We start from the raw sequence: 25,263 nt of genomic DNA, 5'->3' as shown, positions 1-25,263 counted from the left end.
CACACACACACACACACACACACACGCGTTACTTATCCATGTGCTTCAGACCCAAGCAGGCCTGAGAGTTACTGGTTTGTGTTCTCTGGATGGTTAAGCCAGATTGATTCTGGGTTTGGCCATGGCCTCGCCTGCTTTGCTGTGTAAAGAGACAAACAGCAGCTAAGTGCCCTGAGAAAGGCCAGCAGAGGCCCCGGCATTACAGACCCAGCCTTTGAGCCCAAGAGTTTATACTGTAATTCAAATTCTAAAGGCAATTCAAATTCTAAAGGCAAGTGGTATCAAAATCCAATGTCATGGGATATTTTGACAGCACGTTGGAGGGACCGCAAGGAGGCAGGGAGGAGGAGCAGTGGCAGAAGCTAAGGCAACAAGGAACCTCCTTCTGTAGTCTGGCTGCCGAGTTCCCTCTGGCACTGACATCAGCCCACCCACACAGGGACCTCTATGAGCCTCCAGGGGCTGAGGGTGTCGGTGGGAACAGTACAGTGCATGGAGCAGCCACCTCCCCCCAGCATGAGTCTGCACGATCGATCATAAGAGCGTCTGTTCTGTCATTGCATTGCAGCTCCAGAAACTAAAACGATCACTTTCTTTCAAGACCAAGAGTCTACGGAGCAAAAGTGCTGACAACTTCTTCCAGCGAACCAACAGCGACGTGAAGCTGCCAGGGGACATGCTGGCTGAGGTCAGCCCCAGCTCCAGCCCCCTCCCCGCCCCAGGAAGCCTGACGTCCACGCCCACCAGGGCTGGCCTGCACCCAGGCAGCAGCAAGGCCCATGCCTTTCAGGAGCACATCTTCAAGAAGCCCACTTTCTGTGACGTCTGCAACCACATGATTGTGGGTAAGTCTTTCCCCTGCCACTTTCTCCAGGTACGTCAACATAAAATTGTGGGGAAACCCTGGGAGTTTGGTGTGGAAAAGATGTAAGATGTACAGCTGTGTTTTAAAATACTGCATTGAAAAAGTCAAGAGTCCCATTTTATGTGGCTTTAGAGGAAAGGGTTGGGAACAAGGGGTAAAGTTAAAAGGTAAATTTCAGTGAGAATCGAACCTTTTTCTAAAGATATTTTTAATGATTTCAGAGGGGAAGGGAGAGAGAGATAGAAACATCAATGAGGAGAGAGAATCATTGATCAGCTGCCTCCCACAACCTGCACATATGCACCGACAGGAAATCGAACCGTGACCTCCTGGTTCATAGGTTGAAGCTCAACCACTGAGCCACGCTGGCTGAGCAAGAATCTAACCTTTTAACTGATGCACTTGACCTGTCATTGAATGGCTTGCCTTGTAAGTAGCATGTGATTTAACTTCTGTCAGGCATAGATAATCTCAAAGGTCATTTTTTACTTAAATATCTGATATTCTTTCAAATGAAACATGGCATGTTTGTTGCTTCCCAAAGAAGCCAATAGCTGTCATTGAACTTGAACGTGTGGTTTCCAGTATGGTCAGGAAGGCAGGATTCTGCAACTCCCTTCACCCTTGACCAAGACCCAATTAAGGAGTATAATATTCAGAATGAGAGCAATGTCAGCCCCTCTTGTGACTGTCCACACAGGGCTATCCTCGTTGAAAACCATTATCTACTCACATTCTCATTTTCTCATCACTATTATTCATGTGCTTCCTTCAAACAGGCCACATTCAGGATCAGTGCTGTGTCAGTCAAGGATTTCCACAGTAATGCTGGTTTAAAAATACTCTTGCAATTAATGTAGCTTACTTTTACTCTCACTCAGGCATCTTCAGATCATTTGGGGTTTAGCTGATCCAGACTCAGCTCAGTTACTTTGCCTTCTCTCTATTTTTTTTTCTCACTATTTCCTTGGACCCCTGGGGTAACCATATCATGTTCTTCTCATCGCAAGGACAAGTGGAAGCATACAAAGCTCTCCTTAAGGCTTTGGATTGGAGGTGACATGTTACTGGCATTCCTCCAGGAGAATGGGGGCCAAGTTCATGTCAAGGGATGGAGAAGTGCACTCACTCTGCCTCGATATCAGGGACTTTAAAGCCACCTGCCAAAGGGCACAGGTAGAGGGACTCGTGAAGAATGGGGTCAATCATTCAACCTACCACAGTGCTGAGGAAGGCCTCTGGATTATTAAACCATTTTGTTTGGTAGATTGGTAGATTCTGCTAAGTCTTGGATCCATACCACCCAGCCATTTCACTCTTCCACCTGGAAGTGAGGCCTGGCATCTGACTGTGAGCATGGCGGGGAAGGTGTCTCACCATGTTCCAAGCTCAGAATACTTAGGCAATTTGGCCTCCAACTTCGTTTTTGTGTCTGCCTCCTTAGCTTCTGTGTCTGACGCATCACTTTCAATTTCCACACAAATTTCCACCAGGCCTTTTCAAGGCAGTGCTATTCATAACCCGTAAGTAGGTGATGATGAGTCTCTATTTTAAATCTCATTGTGACCAGTGTGAAAAGACAAACAGAGCGCGTGTTTTTAAAATGAGTAAGGGAAATGAATTCACCTCTGAGGAATGCCACCGTCATTACCCTAAAGAGGATTCTAGGTACACCTCAAGCACAGCAACAATTTTGAGACTTTATTTTGAGGGGAAAAATCACACACAAAAAGACCCTGTGCTGAAGAGAATTGCACTATACTTTTCTCTTATCAGAATTAAATGTACATTGCAGCTGCCTTTTTTCCTTAAGAAAGAAAGAGAAAGAAAATACAGTCAGCAAGGCATGCTGTTCTTTTCAAAGATGAGAAAGTAAACCAAATAGTAGGCTCCTTCTAGGAAAGAAGAAAAGGGACTATAGAGGCAGGAGGGAACAGGGAGAGAGAAAAGGCAAGAGGAAGGAGGTGAGGAGAGGAAGAGGAGTGAGGTGAAGGAGAGGCTGCTGAGTGTTTTAACTTCCTGAAACCATGCCTGCCTTTGTCATCTGTGATAACAGAGCATGGTTGTTCTGCCCCTTTTCTCTTTGCTCTTCAAATCTAGTCTCCTTTCTCTACATATATCACTGGAAGGTTTGCTTTTTCAAGCCACAGGCCATCTTTATATTCTAAATTCGAGGGAAAGACCACCTGCTGTTACCCTCTTAGAATGGCATTTCAGAAAATATATTAAAGCAGATACTGTTTCCTTTCAAGGAGAACCAAGGGTTATATAATGATGGCCAAGAACAATCAAATCTCATCTTAGCAGTTTCCAGCTGATGGATATTTGTTTAAAAATAAAAGGAATCTGGCGTTCTCGCTGTCTAGGATTTCTAAGTTGGAATAGACATGCAGAGTTGGGTTGACAAAGCCTCACATTGGGCTTCGCCTGCTGCCTGTACCTGAGAGCTGGAAAGGCTATATATTTGCCACAAGAAAGTGACCAATAAAAGTACACCTGGACCCCAGCCTCAGTCTCTGCCCATCTGATTATAATTTCCTTAGCTCCTTCACTCTGTAACTCATTCCCTATTTTCAGCTTTGCCCTTTCCCTTGGACTTGACACCTGAGACTGTTCCTCCCCAGCTGATCTGGCTCCCATGCCACTTGGGTTAAGCAGCCTGTAGGAGATTGCTACCCTTTCTGATCTTCCTTAGACTATGCCTTTCCGGAAATTCTTGTCTCCTAGACAAGCCAAAGGTGACCAACCCAAGCTTTCTTGGAGATGCCAGAGAAATAGACAGTCAGGTGTGCCTGTCTACCCCAATGCTGGATGTCCCAGTCTTTGAGTCAACAGGATTCAATACTCAGTCTTAGACTAGGAGAATCCTCTTGTACTTGGTTAGATAAACATACTCCCTCCACCAAGCACATCCTCTCTTGCCATCCTTAGCCCTTTGCAAGGGGAGTTGGGGGAGAGGTCTCATCTTTATTGCATCAACTTAACGTATTCCATCTATGACACTGTGTCTTTACATTGAATTAACTATCTACAAAGACTCATTTCAAGAGAGTTTTGGATTTCCTTGTGGTAATCTGCATCTTTTTGAAGTTTCAAGACTTGAATAAGTCAACATGCACTACTCCATACATTAAGGAAGTTTTTCCAAGGAACTCCATTCTTCCATTTACAAATAGATAAAAAATGTTTTTAAATTAACTAAATGTTTTTAGTTGGCATTCAATTACAAGACATCATATTAAATGAATTCATGTTTGCTATACAAATATTTCGCAAAATGGCTGGATTTCATTGCCTGGAACTTCAAGTTTCCTTATACATTCAATGCAGAGTCTATGAATCATTCACTTTCAATCTGTTCGGTAGCAACCCATGGGGGAGGGGGAGTAATAATAATGTCTTTGTCTTCGGTAAAAGTCCCTAACGCAGGGCCTGAGATAGAGGTTCTTGTGAACATGGTTGTGGAGAATGCCCTCAGGAGGAGTCAGAGAAGCAGGAGGGTCAGGGGAAGGAGTGAGGATGTGGTCTCAGCTGGAATTGGCTTCAGATTGGTCCCACCCATGGGGAGCTCTGGAACACATATCCTATCACCTGGTGATACCACCTTGAGACAAAGGGCTGGCCTTTGTATATTCCTGTCACTCAGTCATTGGCCATGGCTGCCCCCAAGAGGCAGTGGGGATATGACATCCCAGGCAAGGAGGACCCATTTGGCTGAGAACAATTCTCTGAAAAAAGGGCACCCCGTGAGCCATTAGCAGCCATCATTCATCAGCATGATAAATAAGATGTGGACAAGGTACGAACAGCATCACAACCTCTGTAAACATATTAATTCTACAAGATGCAATATAAAAGCATCCTCCTCTAGGAATGAATTTAAAATGCAGATGGACCCTTGACATTATTGTACCTATAACACTGTATTACAATCTTCTATATATATGAAAGGCTAATATGCAAAGCGTCCCCTCAGGAGTTCAACCAGGAGGCCAGGAATTCAATCACTCACTATGATGTGCGCTGACCATCAAGGGGAATGAAGAAAGGCCCCAGCTGGCAGCTGGAAGGCCCCGATCAGCCCTGATTGCTACCCGTGCATGAATTTCGTGCACCAGGCCTCTAGTTATAAATAATATAACATTAGGAAATATTACATCATGCTGAATCCAAGACCTTTCTGCTCTGCTCTTGTTTGACCATTAGTTTAGTTGTTTCCTGACCTATTCTGACCTCATCCAATTGCTCAGAAAAAGCCAGATCAACCAAACTTGACTGGAAAACACACACACACACACACACACACACACACACACACACACACATCTAAAAAGACAAAGCTGGGTTCACTATCAATTAAGTTGTCTCTTGGCAGGAAAGGCCAAACAGAAATCAAGGGGAATATTAAAAAGCAAATGTCACCCGGCTGGTGTGGTTCAATGGTTGAGCGTCAACCTATGAACCAGGAGGTCGGAGTTCAATTCCGGATCATGGCACATGCCCCGGTTTGGGGCTCCATCCCCAGTAGGGGCAGGCAGGAGGCAACCAATCGGTATGTTTCTCTCACCTCAATGTTTCTCTCTGCCTTTCCCTCTCTCTTCCACTCTCTCTAAAAATCAATGGAAAAATATCCTCCTGTGAGGATTAAAAATGAAAGAGACACTGTAGATTTGGGGAGAGGAGATTTTGCATGGTAAAATATATGTTTAGAAAACACTGCACACTATACTCCCCTTGGCTATCTATAGCACACTGGCATTTCAAAGTCCTCCTGTCCTAAAAACTACCAAGTGTTCCCAGTGGTGGAGCAAACGGATGATAACTGAAGAGTTTTTTCTCCTAACATCTACTCTCCCCTAATTCATCTTGACTGCTGCTGAACACTATTTGGCATGTATCTCTGCACTGTGACCAATGCAGAGAGCCTTTCTGATGCCTGCAAAAGCAGATTCATTAGAGACTTATTAAGACTTCAGTTCAGGCCCAATGTTCTCAAGAAACATTGTACCCAGCACCGTTCAGCTAAAGGGACACAAAATACTTTTTGAGCTAGCATCTTCTCTTAGTTTCCTGAAATTGTATGTCTGCTGCCAAGTACTGTTTATTTTAAGAAACCTCTCACTGAAATTTACCTAGATGAGGAAGTAAACCGCAGTCCATCCAGCAAAGATGGAGCAGAAATGAATACGGGCTGGCCTTAAGGAAGGAGGTCTCTTAGAGTCTCACACAGAAATGGAAGTGACACCTGTTGGGGGCCAGCGTTATGCTCTGGGGCATCCATGGGACCTGCAGGTCATCACTTCGAAAATGTAAAAACCCGTGACCTGCCACCAAGAGAGAAGACAGGACAAGGGAGGTGGAGAGGACTACCCTTGACACCGTATTGCTCATCACTCTCCCTCAGACGTCTTCCCTGTGGAAGGTCCTCATATTGTTTCCTGAGCCCATTTTCTGTGCCCTGGCATTTTGCTTCTGGAACATCTGGAATGCCTTTCCTTCCTTCTCTGTCTCCTCATCTATTCCAGTCTCAAATCGACCAAGACCCGATTAAAATTCTCCCACCAGGTCTTGCCTGACCACTTATTTTCTCTGAATTTGCTTGTCATTTTCCAAACAGACTAGATTTGAGTAAGCTCCTTGAAGACATGACCAGGTTTGATTTATGTGCCTATTCCCACAGCAGCTAGTAGAGCACACACCTGGCAACTAGTGGGCACTTAAAAATAGTAATTAGTGCCCAGCCAGTGTGGCTCAGTGGTTGAGCATCAACCTGTGAACCAGGAGGTCATAGTTCGATTCCAGGTCAGGGCACATGCCAGGTTGCGAAGGCTTAATCCCCATTGGGGAGCGTGTAGGAGGCAGCTGATCAATGATTCTCTCTCATCATTGATGTTTCTATCTCGAGCTCCCTCTCCCTTCCTCTTTGAAATCAATAAAAATATTTTTTTTAAAAAAAAGAAAAACAATTAGAAAGTGATCAAGTGGTGAAAAGAGAATCTTTATATGTGTGCAACTTTTCAGGAAATAAAAATTTCCCAAGTTGCCAGATGCTGCTGCTATCTTATCAATGCAAGAAAGAAAATGCGGAACTTCATTCCTGCGAACTGTTTATTTTACCAGTAATTGAGTGAAGGCTTAAATGGTCAAACTTGGGAAAAATAATTTTTAAAATGTCAGCCAATGAAAAGAGATTGTCTCTCTTAAATTATAGATCATGATGTTTGCAAGTGCTGAATCATGACATAGAGGTGATCTTTCAGAAAAATAGTGTATTTGTATTTTAGGAGCCTTTTTAAAAAAATATATTTTATTGATTTTTTTTTTTACAGAGAGAAAGGGAGAGGGATAAAGAGTTAGAAACATCGATGAGAGAGAAACATCGATCAGCTGCCTCCTGCACACACCCTATTGGGGATGTGCCCGCAACCAAGGTACATGCCCCTGACTGGAATCGAACCCAGGACCCCATAGTCTGCAGGCCGACACTCTATCCACTGAGCCAAACTGGTTAGGGCTTTAGGAGCCTTTTAAGACCATACCATAGCAGAAAGAAATGATAATACAGGAAAGTATTTTCACTGTGTATATAACTGACCAGAGTGGAGATGACAATTTAAGGTGGTCTTTTGTTAAATTTTAGTCATTTCCTATAGGTCACCAGCTACATGCTATTTAGTAACATCACAGCAAATATATACTGCATATATGTATACATATACACATACAAATATATATATATATGTATGTATGTATGTATATTTCCATGTTCTTCCAACCTACTGTACTACATTTATTTTCTCCTTGTCCCATCCACCAAGAAATAAAAATGGTGCCCAGGTAGAAAGAAGGGAGGAGAAATGACTCAAGATGGAGCTTGGAGACAGAACATAGACACTGCTGTGAATCCTGGATACACTTGGAGAGTTTCCTGAACTTGAAGCCAAACCTTTTCATGACTGTGCTATTGCTGATTCATGCCTTCCTGCGTGGGGTTCAGACCAAGCATGACAGACAAGTGTACATTGGCCACCTGCCTCTGGACCCATGAGCAGTACCATGGCGGAAGCGAGGCATCTGTAGCAAAAGGCCACCTCCCGTTATAAACACAGGGAGATAAAAACCTGTTGGAAAATGTGTACCCTGCACTTCCATTCAGCTGCCATAGCAGGGAATGCTCCACTGACCTACTTTAGAATGGTCACTTCGGTTGTGCAGCCATAAAATGACAGAACTGGGCCAGTAGTAAAAAATGGGACATCCCCTGTGTGTGTCTATGGGAGACACCTGTACATTGTGACCCAGCCATTAAAGAAAAAGGATGAGGCAATAGAAATACATGGTTAAATCCAATAATGAAGGCATTTCTTTGTAGCTTATCAACACTGCCTGGTTGCACAAGCAGAAAAACAAAACATAGATTATTTTTCCACATGCTAAGTTTATCTGGAAAGAAAACCCAAAGCCTATAGCTCTGCTGCACTCCCCACCCCAACAACATGGCAACAAACAAGTGTATGTGTACACATACTTACACATGTGTATAGATAATACACACCATACACACACACTCTCACCTTCATCACACAGGAAATGTGTTTCCCTTGACATAGCAGGATCATGTTTCAAAGAATTCACAACCACTTCAGCCTAAGACCCAAGCACCATCTTCACTCTGTTCCTAATGCCATAAAGAGAAGTAACAAGAGTCACATATCATTAGAAGTGAGGAGGGACCGTGAGCCAGCCTGACTCTCACCCAGAAGGGCTATATCACTTTGCATGAGATCTGCCTGGTATCCCTGTTTGAAAAAGAGATTTCAAGGAACATTTTCTGAGCATCTGTTTTCTTATTTTAAAAAGAGAAATAAAAAATATCTGCTAGAGGTGATAGAAAGATTGAGACGGTATCCCAAAGCAGTAGTGCTCAGTTAGTAACAAGACAGGCTTCTCCCTGTCTTCCTGCCCTGCTGCTGACCTGCCCTCTCTCCCAAGGTCTAGCCTCTCACTTCAACTGCCAGAACTTTGCTGCCCAGATTCCTTGTCGATACCGAAATACTTAAATGTGTCCACAGTGGAACAACACACCTTCTTCCCCCATACAATCTGCCACTTCATTGAGGTCTTCTTCTGCTGGGGCAGATGGTACCTGTGTGCTCTCAGCTACCTGGCCAGAACCTCAAGGCCATCTTGGGCTCCTCCCTTCTCCCTCTCTCCAGAAAGCCCATCCATGAACAAACTGTCTATTCCACTTCTGTGCTTTCTCTATGGTCAGGCCCTCCTCTCTTCCTCTCCGCTCCTGCCCCAGTCCAGTCTTCAACACATCTCACATGAGCTGTTTCAAGAACTTCCTAAATGATGTTCTTTCTATCCATCTCTACAAATGCTGCCAAACCTCTTCTGAAAGCAAACAGACATTGAATTGCTGATTTTGTCAGGAATGCTTGTACTGCCTCCTTGCCTAAAGAATTGCTTGGTGCTTATTCTATAACCTCTGAGATCTGACAAAGGTGAAGAAATAAGCACTCTGTCCCAAACTTTGTTCGCTACTCTTGACAGTCATCATCAATAGCACTGGAGCATCTCTAAGTAAGTGGATTGTTACAAATAAACTCACAATGCAGACCTGCAAGAGGGAGCCGGGAAAGGGGCAGAATAGTGCAGGGGTCACCAGGGTATTTGCATTCTGGCTCTGCACTTAGTAGCTCAACTGACCTTGGACAACTAATGTACCTTCTCTCAACCCAGTGTCTTTCCAATGGCATTGAAAACACCTTATTCATGGAATCCCTGACAAATTAAGTGACATAAATGAGTGTTCTTTGTGAACTACAAAACTTAAAACTGTTCACTATTATTAAAGCTATCTTTATGCATGAAAGGTTGGTACTAGTACTATGCCAAATTCCTAGAAAAGCACTTTGGCGGGAAAGAGGGAGAGGGTAGCACATTGATTGGCCAATCCATTCTTGGGAGACCTGAGGATAAATATAAATTCTCGAGCCCTCGGCTGGAAGAAGAGTTGTGAAGAAAGCAAATGAGACTGTGAAAACCGCAGACCTCAGAGAAGAGGAGGCAGACAGCAGAGATTATTAATACTGGGGTCAGGGGTGTCCAGTCCAGCTGTTTCGCAGATGGTCATGAGAAAGTGATCATCCTGGAGGACGCCTCCTCTCAGAATGTTAAGCCAAACACACAAGACAGAAGGAAAGCTTGGTGGCCATGATATTACAGTGTGAACTGATGGCCCAGGGGGGGAAGGCTATGGACTCCAAACTCAAAGCTCTGAGCCAACCCAACTCCTGTTACTATTTTTAAAGTTCAGCGCGGGTGAGGGGCGGGGGAAGTAGAGAGAGTTTTTCCACTAGTAGTCAAGAACCGAAATAGGAAAGATCAACAGAGGCATTTATAAACAATGAATGCCATTAATTTTTTATAGCTAAGAAGGGGTTGGAAAAGTTGTAGTGTAGCAAGGAGTGGGGAATATAGGCAGGGAAAGATGGCCCAGGGGTCTTCACCGTTTTTTAAAGGTCCTTTCTGCTTCCTTGATAGCATTTCAAGTCACTGGCGAATGACTATATTACTGAATTTCCCGGAAAACTTGGAAACCATCTTGTTCAATTGAACTCATAGCAGGGGAGAGATAGGATGGGTTATTTTTAATCAAGGTCTCATGACTAGAGTTCAAGTGTGATGGAAAATATGTTCCCCCCTTTTCCCCTTTTGCAGAAAACTTTCTAACTATTGAGTGATATCTGAAGCTTGGGAGCAGTTTAAGCTGTATTGCTTTAACTCCAGAGCTCCAGCTCTTTGCAATATGAGGTCACCTAGGGTCCTTTCAGGGTGGTGAGGAACAGGTCATTGTAAACCCTGATTTGAGCTTTGCTTATCTTCCTAGCATGCTGCAGTGGGAAGACCATTAGCCCAAGAGGCCCAACACTAATATTTTCATTCCTGCTCTGCCACAGAGGAGCAGTCTAATGTTTGTCAAAGCACCTTGCTTCCTTGAGCCTCAGTTTCTTGATCTGCAAAATGAGAAGCTATATCTGGGAGGGCCAGTTGGTTTCCACACTAATTGGTTGACACTGATTGCCCAGAGAAGCTTCTAAAGTGGCACCATAGCCCAGTGAGGAAATGATTGTGATTGATTAGTGATGTCTGCCATGTACACAAAAGGAAAGGCTTCTTCAACACCTGTACTATGTATTTGCCATTCCTAGGCTACTGAACTCTAAGGTAGGACTTCTCAGAAATTGAATATGCATGCAAATCACCTGCAAAGTTTGGTGAAATGCATACCCTGACTTAGTGGATCCAGCTCGGGGCCTAAGATTCTGCATTCCTTACAAGTTCTCAGGTGATGTCAATGATGCTGGACTGTGGGCCCCACTTCAAGTTGCAAGGCACTAAGGTATCTTCCTAATCAATTCTGTTCCACTTTTAAGTCAGAAAGCCCCTACAAACTGTGTAGAAGGCCTTAGGTACCTGAGAAAGAGAAAATGAATTGTGTAGAAGGCCTTAGATACCTGAGAAAGAGAATTAACAGAGAAAATAGCTAATTTTAAATTTTTATAAGATTTCTAATTTTGTCTCTTGTATAGATATTCATTTTATTCTTCCTTTTTTTAGAAAATAAATATGGGATACTTAACAAATATATGGGTTCATACATGTCAATATCTGAACCAAGGCATATACAAAGTGCTTGGGAAGCCTCAATGAGGGAACAGTCGTTCTATCTGAGGACGAAGATATGAAAGCTCCATAGTGAATGTGGCATTTCAGTGGGGCATTAGAGGATAAATAGGAGCTCACCGCTCTCTACCAAACTCATTATAATTCTTAGAAGTACTTTCCCATTGAGGACAAAGAATGGAAACATGCCATATATTCTTTGAAAGAAACATGTAACAGAGTCAGCTCTTAATTTCTCAAAAGCTGGTGATATAGCTTACAGATCCATCCCAGTTAACCACCGCCTTCCTCCCTGTTCTTTTGGTAGACTCCTCACATGGAAGGCACCACATCCAAAAGGCAAATCAGATGGTTACACTACTTGGCTTTGTTCTGAAATAGCATTTAAAAGGAGTTCTGGACCAATTCGTTCTTTTATCCCTGATGTTCAAATGTGATGGATCAAACATGCTATCAGAAAAGGTTTCAGTCTAACCTAGTTGATTAAGGGCGGGGGGGGGGGGGGGGGGGGGTGGGGGGGGGGGGAATCAGGCAAGAACACCAAACAGATACAATGTCAGGAGTGGATTAAGTCAGATCTGCTTTAGAATTCTAGCTCTACCCATGTACTAGCTAAATGATTTAAACTCTCCGATGCCCAATTTTCCATCTGTTAAATGTGGAATAACACTAACTTGAAGGAATCATTGTGTTAGGACTTGTGGAAGGTTCTTCATTCCTGGTGATCCTAAGCACAGTCCCCATATCAAGTGGCCCTAATCGTGACAGTCTCTCAGTTTTCATCTTTTCAGGAATAAAAACAGGCAGTTCTTTCCTGAACAAGAAGAAAGAGGGAATTTGTAATCAGGATTCCTGGGTTCAGATCTCATCTCTGCACCCTTTCTCCAGTGGCCTTAGACCACGGACTTCCCTCCCTAAGCCTCAGTTCCCTCAGCATGAAAGAGAGCCAAAAATAATTGTTGCTCTACATCCGTTTCTCAACCGGGGGCAATTTTGACTCACAGATAGGGGTTCAAGACTTAGCAAATAAAAAGATAGGACACCCAATAATTAAGTTTGGATTTCAGAAAAACAACCTATAACATTTTAGTATAAGTGTGTCACAGGCAGTATTTGGGATACAATTGGTTCATGCAATATTTGAGATATTCTTAGAATAAAAAATAATTTGTTATCTTAAAATTTAACTGGACTTTTCTTCTGTTTTAAATATAGTTTGATTTCAGAGAGAAAGGGAGAGGGGGAGAGAGAGAGAAACTTCAATGATGAGAGATAATCATTGATCAGCTGCCTCCTGCACACCCCACACTGGGGATCGAGCCTGAAATCCAGGCATGTGCCCTGACCGGGAATGGAACTGTGACTTCCTGGTTCATAGGTCAATGCTCAACCACTGAGCCATGCTGGCTGGACTAAATAGACTTTCCTATATTTAATCTAGCAACCCTGACCCTGGGGACATCTGACAATATCTGGAGATGTTTAGGGTTGTCACAGTTCAGGAGGAGGTACTTCTGCATCAAGTGTGAGGCCAGAACGGCCGCCAACCATCCTGCAAGGCACAGGACAGCCTGCCCCTACACACACACACACAAACACACACACACACACACACACACACACACACACGCACGCACACACTCATGCACACACACATGCATACACACACACGGCAAAAAATTCCCAGGCCCCAAATGTCCATAGTGTAGGGACTGAAAAAAATCTGCTCAGAAAACTTGGATTTAAAAAATAAAAGTTCTCTGAAATCTATGAAGCATTCAAAACTGTCTATTACATTTTGAAGCAAAAATAAAGAGAAATGGGCACCTTCCCCTTGTCAATCAGAGGCAATGGAGGCGGCCTCGTCTGTGAAGTCTGCAGCTTGCCATTCTGCTGCAGAATGTTCCCTGGGTAACTCAGAGGAAGGCCCAGCCTTGAAGGACATAGTTCCAGGAAAGGAAAACAAAGCCTGCTGAGCCTGTCAGCGCACAGGGCACAGGCCGCGCAGGGGGTGAGGGAGGGGGAGCCGGGCCAGGCTGAATGATGGTGGGACATGGCGTCCAGGACAGCAGTCTCCCCAAGTCCGAGGTCACGGCAAGTGGAGATGAGGAGAGTTGCTGCTACCTTTTGTTTTCCTAAGTTGTTGGACTCCCAACCCAACCACACATTCCCAACAACGGAAGCTCCAAAATCAAAACCACCAAAGTGACTCCTCTCAACATGACTTGATAATTCTTCAAAAGCGAAAACGCTTCCTTTCAAAACCATGTAGTCTCTTACTTCTTATTACGAAGGGAAAACATGTTCCTTCTAGAAAATGAGAAAATACAAATAAACAAAAACAAGAGCTAAAAAGCTTTTATAATCCCACCAACCCAGATAGAAATATTATTAATGTGCCCTGCCAGACCTTTTTACATGCATGTATATGCTCATTTTAAATGAGAGTTTTCTAAATGTTTTGTTTTTAACCCTGATTTTGACACTTTAATATTGTATTATAAATATCATATTATGTCCGTTATTATTAAGTAAAAAATTATCTCAGTAGCCAAAAAGTATTTTGTTTATGGGTGCACCAAACGTTCATTAATTAATACCTTCCTTACTCTGTGTTTTTTTAGTCATTTCCCATTTCCTAATATTACTTATAAAGCTACAGTAAATATCTTTGTAGTTAAGCCTTTGCAAACATATTTAATTATTTTCCTAAGACCCAATTCTGAAATTGCTCTATCAAAGAATTATGCACATGTTTAAAGCTTTTGATGCATGTCCCCAAAGTGACCTGAAAACAATGGTACCATTTTCTAATCCGAGCAGCAGTGTCTGGGAGCGCCCGTACCCCACATCCAACTACTTATAGTTATTTTTCCATTACTTTTCATCTTTATACATTTGGTAGAAAAAAAGTGGATATCTTGCTATTTTCATTTCTATTTCTTTGATTACTAATTAAATTTGCCATTCATTAAATCAGCGATTTTCAACCAGTGCACCGCAAGAATTTTTAAAATATGCAATACCTGAATGTTTAGTGAGGGGCACTGACCTCTTTTCCCTTAGATTCTCAAATAAAAAAAAATGACAACAGCCAACATAACAATCGCCATTTCAGGTGAATGAATCAAAAGTATACCTGTTGTTTTTGTCGGGTCAGCAAAAAAATATATTTTGGGTGTGCCACAGAATCTTAGTAATTAGTTTATGTGTGCCATGAAATGAAAAAGATTGAAAATTGCTGCACTGCACGTTTAACTTTCAATTCAGTTTCTTTTATAAGCCCTCAATTTATGTCTTGGACAATAGATTTTTGGCTTATTTATCTTTTCCTTTTAAATTGAAAGAAATGCTCATAAATCTCATATATTACAATATAATACCCTTAATTTTATAAGGCAAATATTTTCCCCAATTTATCTGTACTAGTGAATATATTTTTATAAAATCAAATTTACCAACCTTTTGGTATATTGTTTTCTCGCATAAAAATCTTACTTTGAAGATCTTCTCTACTCAAGAATAACTAAGCTGGTGTTATATTTTCTTCAATCAATATAATAGTTTTAACTTTTATGTAAATTTCTTAAGCCATCCACACTTTTGTTCAGAATATGCTATGAATTAGTGTTTTCCCAAAATAATTTACCAGGTGACTCATCAATATCTGTTAAATAATTCTGCTTTTCACTGCTGATTTGAAAGTCACTTTTATCAAACATTAAATTCTTAAAGATACTTAAGTATATTTTTTAGATTTTCAATTTACTTTACTGGTTATTTTGTTAGTTCAGCACCAATAGCTTTCTGGTTTAATTATTATTGTGGTTTATAATAGATTATTTTTCAAAAATATTTTGCTATTCTCAAGTATTTACTCTTCAAAATTAATTTTAGAATCATTTTGTGAAGTCTGCCACCCAAATCCCATTGAGATGTCAGCTAGAGTTTTGGTATATTTACAGAACTACTTGGAGAATATTGGCATCCCTTGAATGGATATTTTTTCTTTTCTTATTTAATAATAGCGTGTTGAGTACTAGTAACATCAGGCATCTCGGTCTTCTTTCCAACTTAAATAGGAATTCATTCAACAAATATTTATGGGGTATCTCCTCTGGGCCAGGTTTTGCTCTAAGCACTTAGGCTGCATCAGTGAACAAACCAGGGAAAAATCTTTGCCCTTGTAGGGTTGATATTTTAGATGGGGAGACAATGGATGGATGGATGGATGAATGGATGGATGAATGGATGGATGAATGGATGGATGGATGGATGGATGGATGGATGGAGTTTTCTACAGTGATGGGTAATGTGGAAAGAAGAACAATGTTAGGCAGGGTGGGAAAGATCAGAAATCCCTAGACCAGGGCCAGGTTGCTGTATCACATGAGATGGTCAGGGTAAGACCAGGTCTGAGCAAGACCTGAAGATGAGACAACTCTGAGGAAAGAACATCCAAGTGAAGGAAACAAGTAGAGCAAAGCCTAAGGCGGAGCACGCTGTGTGTAAGTACCAGCCAGGTAGCCAGCATGGGGTGCAGCAGAATTGATGAAGAGGAGATAGGAAAGGAGGGCGGAGATCCTGTGCCATTGTAAGGACTTTGGCTTTTACACTGTAAAGTAACTACAGGACTTTAATTATCTTTACAAAGGGTTGCTCTGGCTACTATGTAAAGAACAGACTTTGCTGGAATGGGGACAAGGATTGAAGCAAAGACCATTAGGAGGCTATTATTACAGTAATGCAGGTAAGAGATGATGGTACAGCGGGAAGAATTGAGAATGGTCCAGATTCATGATATATTTTGAAGGAAGTACCCAGCAAGATTTTTTTGCACGTGGGCTGCCTGGGAGAAACAGGGATGCTGTCGAGGTTTCTGGCCCAAGTTACTGGAAGAATCATATTGCCATCACCTGAGATGGGAAACTATAGGTTGAATAGGTTGATTTCTATGAAACCTTCTGTGAGCCAAAAGGGCACACAGGGAAGGGTAGCCCACTTCACTCTTAAGAAAGACCTACATTAGTATGATAACGGGCTTTTTTGCAAAAAAAAGTTTATGTCTCTTTTCTAACAGCATAGAAACCATGTGGCCTGTAAAACCTAAAATATTTGCTCTCTTGCCCTTTACAGAAAAACTTTTCTGACTCTTAGTCTAACTCCTCAGAAGGAAGACAAAACAAAAACAAAATATCTGCCTAAATTAACGTCCAAGATCAGCCTTGTTGAAGGGTTTTCTTCCGTAGAGATCCTCCATTCTGTTGCCAAAATCTTCACGTTCCTGGAATATAGGTGTTTTTCAGAGAAGGAATTGGGAGGTCCCTCTCTCCTCTCTCTCTCTCTCTCTCTCTCTCTCTCTCTCTCTCTCTCTCTCTCTCTTCCCAGAATCACTCTTCCCTTTCTAAAATCAATAAATATGAAAAAAAATTAAACTTATTCTGATCTACCTCAGGTTGTTAGAGGCCAAACAGCTAACTTATCACATTAATACATAATTTACAACACAAGGATCAACCTACTTGTTTGTAAATTGAGTTATAAGGGAGGGATTGGGACTTGGTACACACAGGAGAGTAGGATGTAGACCGTGCTCTACATGGGTCATGCCTGATCCAGTCATGAGTTTAAAACATCCGGGTAAGCCTTAAGGAACTGGGAATCATGTTCTCAGGGAAAGTCACTATTCAGATAATACACCTTCCAGCCAAATCACTGCTTACTTTTGCATAGTGAGTTATGCCCGTTGAGTTTCCCATTTTGTGCTCATGACACCCTTTCTCAGATGGGGAGACTCGGGCTCAGATAATCAAGTGCCTTGTCCAATGTCTCAGAGCTAAGGACTAATACCTAAACATTTTGATGACTTCTTCCAGCCCGCCATGATCTCTTTATATATCATGTATGCAAGTACAAACACACATATCCAGGTATGAACACACACATGTAATACAATTTATGCATGGAAGTTGTAATAAGTTGTAGAACAATTGCCCTGCCTTTGTACTTTTGTATTCTTCCATTTGTACTTCTCCCCTCCAGCTCCACTCTTCCTTTTAAAAGATTCAACCAAGATGAGAAAACAATTTTTATTAAAGGCACGTCTGACATCAATGTCATTTTCAAAACAAAAAATAACTCTATGAATAAGCGCATATCAAAACTAGGAACAGCGGTGTGTACTTATATCGGCTAATGCATTTGCGGCCTTGACTCCTAATGCATTATTGATTGTGTGAGTAATCCCCAGCTTAGAGGGCGTGGAGATAGAGTCAGCTGTGGGAAGAACTTTCTGTTTCCTGCACTTTCCTTCTGCATGTTTTCAAGGGTCTGTACTGGGCTCTAGAGCAGTAGAGCCTGTAATCTGACCTTCATATACCAAGGGCCACATAATTGCAAGGGATTGACTTGCAACTTTACTTATATTCTTTTTGTCACAGTAGTTCATGAGGCTAGTTTAAATAAAGTACTAATGGTACTGAAAATTCTACAATAGAAACTATCTTATCCTATAACCCAGACTAACTTCCAATGAGCGACCACTTTCAACTTCATTGGTTTTTTTCTAACATTTATTTCAATATTTCTAAATGCTGTGCTTCTACTACTATTTTTAAAATATATTTTCATTGATTTCAGAGAGGAAGGGAAGAGAGATAGAAACATCAATAATAAGAGAGAATCATTGATCGGCTGCCTCCTGCACAACCCCTACTGGGGATCGAGCCCACAACCCAGGCATGTGCCCTTTACTGGAATCAAACTAGGGATCCTTTGGTTCGCAGGCTGACACTGTCTATACCAGTGATGGTGAACCTATGACACGCGTGTCAGAGGTGACACGTGAACTCATTTTTTTGGTTGATTTTTCTTTGTTAAATGGCATTTAAATATATAAAATAAATATCAAAAATATAAGTCTTTGTTTTACTATGGTTGCAAATATCAAAAAATTTCTATATGTGACACGGCACCAGAGTTAAGTTAGGGTTTTTCAAAATGCTGACACGCCGAGCTCAAAAGGTTCGCCATCACTGGTCTATACACTGAGTCAAACTGGCTAGGGCTCTACTACTATTTATTAATTAACCAAATATTTATTGGTTTTCTGCAATAGATGAGAATTCAGCTCTCACCCCTCCAACACCCTCTCACTTGTTCCCTCTTCCTCACTCTCACCTTCCCAAAACAGTTGTATCACAGTCTTGTCTCCCTTGCTCTCATCTTCCCAAGTAGTTTTATCACAATTTTGTGTTCACTAGATAGTCAGTTTATACACTATTGTGACTATTACAATCTTCTGATTCAAGCATTATACTGTGATTATATTTCTTTCCTTACATGGATTTTATATTTCCTCAAATTTAAAATCACCCTTTCACTTGTATGCATGCATATAAGCCTAGCCAATGGACACAGACACCAGGGGGGTGAGGGTATGAGCGGGGAGTAGGGGAATAAGGATACATATGTAATACCTTAATCAATAAAAAAAATTTAAAAATCACCCTTTCCATTTTCTTTACTTTCATTCACCTATAATTGTTTTTTTCAAATGTTCCCATATAGCTGTCAAATGCCATATCTATTACAATATTGAAACCTCAAAAGCATCAGTAAGCTTCAAAGTTTGTTCCATGTTTTCCCACAAGTCTACTGTCTATCTCATCTTGCAGCACATGTCTAGAGCTAGTTCAGAGTTTTCATGTGGACATATTATTTACTTCTCTGTGTCAGTTACTCTGTTGTGCACGGGATGTGCAATTTCCTCTTCCTTAGCTCATTCCCTCATCTTTCTCAGGCACATCCTCCATTAGTTTTCTAAGAAAGGGTAAATAGAAAGTTAATATTTTGAATCCCTGAAGATCTGAGTAGGTGTTTATTCTGCTTTCATACTTGTTGGTAATTGGGCTGGATATAAAATTCTAGGTTGAAAATCATCTTCTCTCTGAATTTTTAAATTCCACAGATTTTGAAGGTCCATGGTCTTCTATTTTTCAAGATGCTGTTGGAAAATCCAATCTTCCTCTTTTCTGCTAAATTTATTGCTATTCCTCCCATCTCTGTCTTCCAAATATATGTTGAACTCTCTTCTATTTTTGCTACTCTTCCCAGTAATCTTGTTATTTGGGATTTATACCATTTTTAATTGTGGGCTATAATTTTAATGGATTTTTGGTATGAATAAGTGTTGAAAACCATGTGGTCATTCTATCATTTTTACTCAGTGTCCAGTGGTATCTTTATGTTTCCAAGTATTTCAACCCCTTTGCATATATTTTAACACTATAACTATTAGAAACCCTGAGAGTAGCTAATACTATTACCATTTTATGAAGAGACAGCTGAGGCTCTAGGAATGTTAATAGTTTTCTTAAGTTTAAAGAGCCAGCATTAGACAGATTTGAACTTAAATTCGTGTTTTTCTCACTCTATTGAGGCATAGGGTTAGGTTCAGTGATGTCTTTGTGATGGTGATAACTATTAATAGCACATGTCAGACCACAGATTTCCCATATCTTGCTTCAAATGAAAGTTATTCTTTTGAACTATTCTCTGAGCCACAGCATACAAGCTTCCCTCTTCAATCATTCTTGATATTCCAGAGTAGAAATTGGAACACCTAAAACCAAAGAATTGCTGATGGTCTGACTCGTACAAAACAGATTGTGTTAGGACAGACAAGGAAAACTGAAATTATGGTGTTCAGGTCTGAAGGAAAACATTCTTTAATACGTAATGGTGCTATTTCAGAGTCCAGCACACAATGAAATAACTCTCTTCTTTGATGCTTTTACTTACATTTTCACAAAGGGCACAAATAGCTTTCCCTAATTCAAAAACAAAAAATAAGTGATTTCTTTGGAAGTCCAGTCTTTTGAAGGCATTGCAGTCTTTCAGCTAAGGTGTTCTTCTCGAAAATGAAAAAAGATTTTCCAACTACTATTTATGAACAAGCACACATAGCCAGTAATTTATGAAGTGTTTATACATCACTTTGACTTTCTGTGGTTCTAACAGCAGACATGCTTTGTGTTAAATGAGTCCTTCCTGAAAGGGTTTTTCAGGTATTACCTCGTGAAGGGTTTCCAGGGACTTTCCCAATCAAACATTTGCCCATTGGTTTTTTCCACTGAATGTCAGATTTTATCACCTTATTATCACCAAGCACATCTTCATGTAGGTGAAGCAACCCAAATAAAAGGAGAAAATATTTGGGTCAAGCAGTGAAAGAGTGAAACCAGGCAGAAACTTCTCCGACCTGAGGCAAACCATTCCACTGCTTAGACCCCCAGGCTGCATATCTGCAAAATAATCTCATACAGCCCAGCCAGTGTGGCTCAGCAGTTGAGCATTGAACTATGAATCAGAAGGTCATGGTTCAATTCCCGGTCAGGACACATGCCCAGGTTGCTGGCTCGATCCCCAGTATGGGGAATGTAGGAGGCAGCCAATCAATGGCTCTTTCTCATCATTAATGTTTCTATCTCTCTCCTTTCCTCTCTGAAATCAAGAAAAAAATATATATTTTTTAAATAAATAAATAAATAATCTCATACATATAAATGATCTTCAAGTCCTCTTTCAACTCTTGAATGCCATCTCTAAGCGATCAATTTATTATCTAAATCAGGCACCACTGTTTTAATACATATGTGACTATGGAAGGATTTGTGTGTTAATTTATGTAATACATCGACCATCATACTCAGGGCTGGTTATGCAGTGACAAACTTAGCCTCATTGCATTCATAGTCCAGAGGAAAAGGCAGACAGAAACAAGCTCTCAAATAAATAAATGTAATTTTAGAAATACTGTGGCAGAGTGCTATGAAAAAGAATAATAGGAAAAAGATCATTTAGACAATGGAAGGAGAATGTTTCCAGGAAAACCTCATTGAAGAAATGACAAGTGATTTGAAGGATGAGGAGCAGCAAGACAAATGAAAAGTGATAGGATCAGCATTCCAGGCTTATAGGGCAATATGAGCAAAGACCCTAAGGCAGCGGTCGGCAAACTTGTGGCCCGGCAAACCACAGCTCGTGAGCCACATGCAGCTCTTTGGCCCCATGAGTGTGGCGATATTTTGTGGAAGACCCCCCACTCAAGGGGCCAAAGAGCCGTATGTGGCTCGGGAGCCACGGTTTGCCAACCACGGCCCTAAGGCATTAAAGAGCTTGTGCTTTCAAGGAACCTGAAGAATATCATGTGGTTAGAGCAAAGTGAACAAGAGGGGTTTGGCCTGAGATTAAGTTAGAAGTGGGTTCCCACCAAATCATTCAGGACTCACACTACTCAGTAGCACATACAGAAGAGCAGAAACAGGTGACCTGTATAAAGAGCAAAGAAAGTGGAATTTCCTGTCTTGAATTTAGAAAACAAGGAAAGTGGAGGCAGCTAAGATATTCTAGAGTAATGAATAGAAGAGGGGAGGGGAGACCAAAGCTAACACCTTAGGTAGAAATTGGGGGGAAGGTAAAAGAATCTACCATAATATTTTGCCCTTTTTTGAAAGGTTCATGCAAAAGTCATAGAAAAGAATTCCCTGGGTTATGGAAGTAATCACTTTCCCAGGGATTTCATACTAGTCACCAGCAAAGGGCAGGTTGTATCCTAACCAAAGCTCACTGTGTGTCTGACAGGAACAAATGCTAAGCATGGACTACGCTGCAAAGCCTGTAAGATGAGCATCCACCACAAGTGCATGGATGGCCTAGCACCCCAGCGGTGCATGGGCAAGCTGGTAAGGGCCTGCCCCTGAGATCACTCCATTCAAACTCCTTCTCTGCAGCACCCGTGAGAACTGGCCACCAGGAAGGCAGCCCTAGAACCCCTGGTCTGCCAGCTTGGCTTCCTGGTTGGCAAAGTGACAGAGCAGAGGAGGAGCATTGTCAGCCCAAGGCATGAGTGCTCCACATAGTGACCAACTTGTCCGAGCTTTAGCACGGGAAGTCCCACATCCTAGAACTCTCCACGTTTTAAAAGTGAAAGTTAAGCACCCTAGGAACCATATCCCAGCTCCAGGCAAACTAGGGTGGCTGGTCATTCTAGTATTTAATTGGCTGACAGCTCAGTGGGAGTCATAAGTAGGATAGAGATTAACCACCCTCCCAAAAGTGGAGAGAGTAATAAAAATCTACAGCACTTTAATAGACTCATAGTGGCCCAACCAAGGGAGGTTGGGTAACTCTGGCCCATCCTGGACTGATCATACCATCTCAAGAGTGTGGGCTTCATTCACACATCACTCAAAAGCAACCCAGAGATTTCAAAACTAGGATGACCAAAGAATTGTAGAAGGAACCAAGAATTTCTACCCTGGAGATACTTAGGGCATGACAGCTATCTTCAAAAAATAATAATAATAAGACGTGTCACACAGAAGAGGGATTCTGTTGTCCTCTTTGGCTCCAGAAAGAAAGACCTAGGATCAGTATGTACCAAGTCTTAACAGTCAGAGATGAAGTCACCAAAGACCTACCTCCAGGGTTAGAGAGAGCTCCCCCATCCATCCTCTGTCACTGGCAATGTCCAAACAAAGGAGATACCACTGCCAGGAACTTTGGAAAGGACTGTGGAATTCTAGTAAAGGCTGGGCCGCTACGTTTTCTTTCAATACTGGAATAAAGTAAGTCAACTTACTGTAATTGACAATGTCCTCTTCTTTAAAACCCTACCTCCTCCTCCAAAGGTTATTTCCACAAGTCAAGACAAAGACCATGGATGAGAAGTCAGAAAACAGAATAGAATCTAGAACACAAAGCAGATGGTTGTTGGTAGAGCTCAATGAGACATAGAAAGGCCTTTAAGCCAACCCCTGGGGGTCTGCTTTCCCATTCCGAGGCTGATTTTAACCAACCACAATAATGAGCTGTAGTGAAATAAGGCATAATGGTCCATGGTATCCTGGGAGAGAATGATAATGAGGATCCCAGACACAAGGAGGGCTGCAGTGGGCCACAGAGAGGGAAGAAGCAGGACAGGGAAGGGCAGGGCTGAGGCTCACTTTCTGGATAGAGTGTGGCTTGCTTATCGCCACCCTCCAAGGGTATACGATAGCACAAGTCAACATCTTGAAGGGAAACAAGAGGTGCCCCTAGAAAAATCAACTGGTTTGATGTTTAGAGTTCTTATGTGGTTCTCTTCTTCTCATCAGTGACATTAAGCCCTTCTCTTCCTCATTCTCTCCCCAGCCAAAGGGGTTTCAGCGTTACTACAGCTCCCCCTTGCTCATTCATGAACAATTTGGATGCATTAAAGAAGTTATGCCCATTGGTGAGTTGGGACATTGATGGGCTGAGTTGCGTTTTGAGTAGCAATGTCAGCATTCATGGCTGCTGTTCTCCCAGGACTGCAAAACCCATGGGGTGTGTATGTGCGTTTGTTTGGTGGCTGATGGGGTCATGATTGTCTGTGTATTTTGCTGGAAGGGAAAGATAAGATGGACCCAATTCTGCAGGAATATGCCTCCTCTCCCTAATGGAGCTCAAACAACACCCAAATCCCAAAGGCTGCCGATATGCTACCCCACCCATCAGCAGCATGATGGAGTGGAAAGAGCATGGGGTACGGCATTCCACAGACCTGGTTCAAGTCCCAGCTTCCCCGCTGACCAATGTGTGTCTGCACAAGCTACCCACCCCGTCAAACCCTATAAAATGAGAACAGTAATGGCTGTTTTTTATAATTGTTGTAAAATATAAATTATAGACCAATGCCTGAAAGGAACTCAGTGAATATCAGCTATTCTTCAATTGAGACCAAAAAAAATGCCTTATATTTATAGACATTGAATTTACTCTTTAACAATATCCTTCAGTGTATTTCTATTTTTCTCTCCCTAACAAAATCTCTACATGGATGCTTGTCTTTCAGGGAGCAGAGTGGCAAATTTTAAACTAAAAATGTATACACTAACGTGTTTGGCATTACAATTCATGAAGCCTGGGAATGTCCAAATCTTTCAGAAACACTTGCTTCCTCCTGCAAACTTCGGGTCTCAAAGGCTTCATACCTGGGAAAGCCTCACTTCGCACTTAAGGAAGTAAAGCTGATCTTTGGAAAGAACCTTGAAATTGGAGTCTGGGGGATGAATTTTAAAAAAAAGAGGAAAATCAATCCATCAGGAAGCATTTGGGAGCAGAGGGTGCCAGGTGTAGTTGGGGTCCCTAGCAAATGGGCACTTGTCATGGGGGACACACATGTGAGGAAAGCCTGACCTCAAAAGCCCCATTTTCCCAGGGGGCAGTGGGTCTGAGCAGCACCTGCTTCTCAGGTGCATGGAATAGGCGATGCATGATGTGGTCCAGGATATGTGAAAGGTGATTGGCTGCATTCCTGACAGTGAATTGAAACCTTTCTCTCAGATGAGCTTTCTCTTCCGTTGCAGCCTGTGGCAATAAGGTGGACCCTGTCTATGAGGCCCTCCGCTTCGGCACCTCCCTGGCTCAGAGGACAAAGAAGAGCAGCTCTGGCAGTGGCTCGGACTCCCCTCACAGAACCTCTGTAATTGTCCTCTTGGTGCCCTTGGGCAGGGTGGGGTTCAGGCACTGTGGTCTGTGGGTTCCACCTAAATGCATCATCAGGGCGGGGCTGTTGTGAGTCAGGCAGCCTCCAGATGGAAACCCAAAGGGCTTTGGGCCACTGAAGGTTAATTTTCTGTTGCCAACACCCAGGAATCATTTAACTTTCCCCTTCAAAGACC

At 42.0% G+C, this 25,263-nt stretch overlaps 1 protein-coding gene across 3 annotated transcripts in view; it reads left to right on the top strand.

Moving 5' to 3' along the window:
• STAC (SH3 and cysteine rich domain) overlaps positions 1 to 25,263 on the top strand; it is a 106,808-nt gene that overhangs the window by 35,506 nt on the left and 46,039 nt on the right. For 2 of the 3 annotated variants that reach the window (XM_070391734.1, XM_070391736.1), the window contains exons 2-5: positions 569 to 845; positions 22,202 to 22,302; positions 23,753 to 23,834; positions 24,949 to 25,064. In XM_070391734.1, the coding sequence (XP_070247835.1) occupies positions 569 to 845; positions 22,202 to 22,302; positions 23,753 to 23,834; positions 24,949 to 25,064 (576 nt within the window). The remainder of the gene's footprint in view (positions 1 to 568; positions 846 to 22,201; positions 22,303 to 23,752; positions 23,835 to 24,948; positions 25,065 to 25,263) is intronic. The other variant, XM_070391735.1, reaches the window with a different exon arrangement.

This window comes from Myotis yumanensis, unplaced genomic scaffold, assembly GCF_028538775.1.
Source record: "Myotis yumanensis isolate MYYU_CA2020_CCGP unplaced genomic scaffold, mMyoYum1.0.hap1 SCAF_14, whole genome shotgun sequence".
Lineage (NCBI taxonomy): Eukaryota > Metazoa > Chordata > Mammalia > Chiroptera > Vespertilionidae > Myotis > Myotis yumanensis.
The sequence above is the reverse complement of the archived record's forward strand: the minus strand, read 5'-3'. Positions and strand labels throughout refer to the sequence as shown.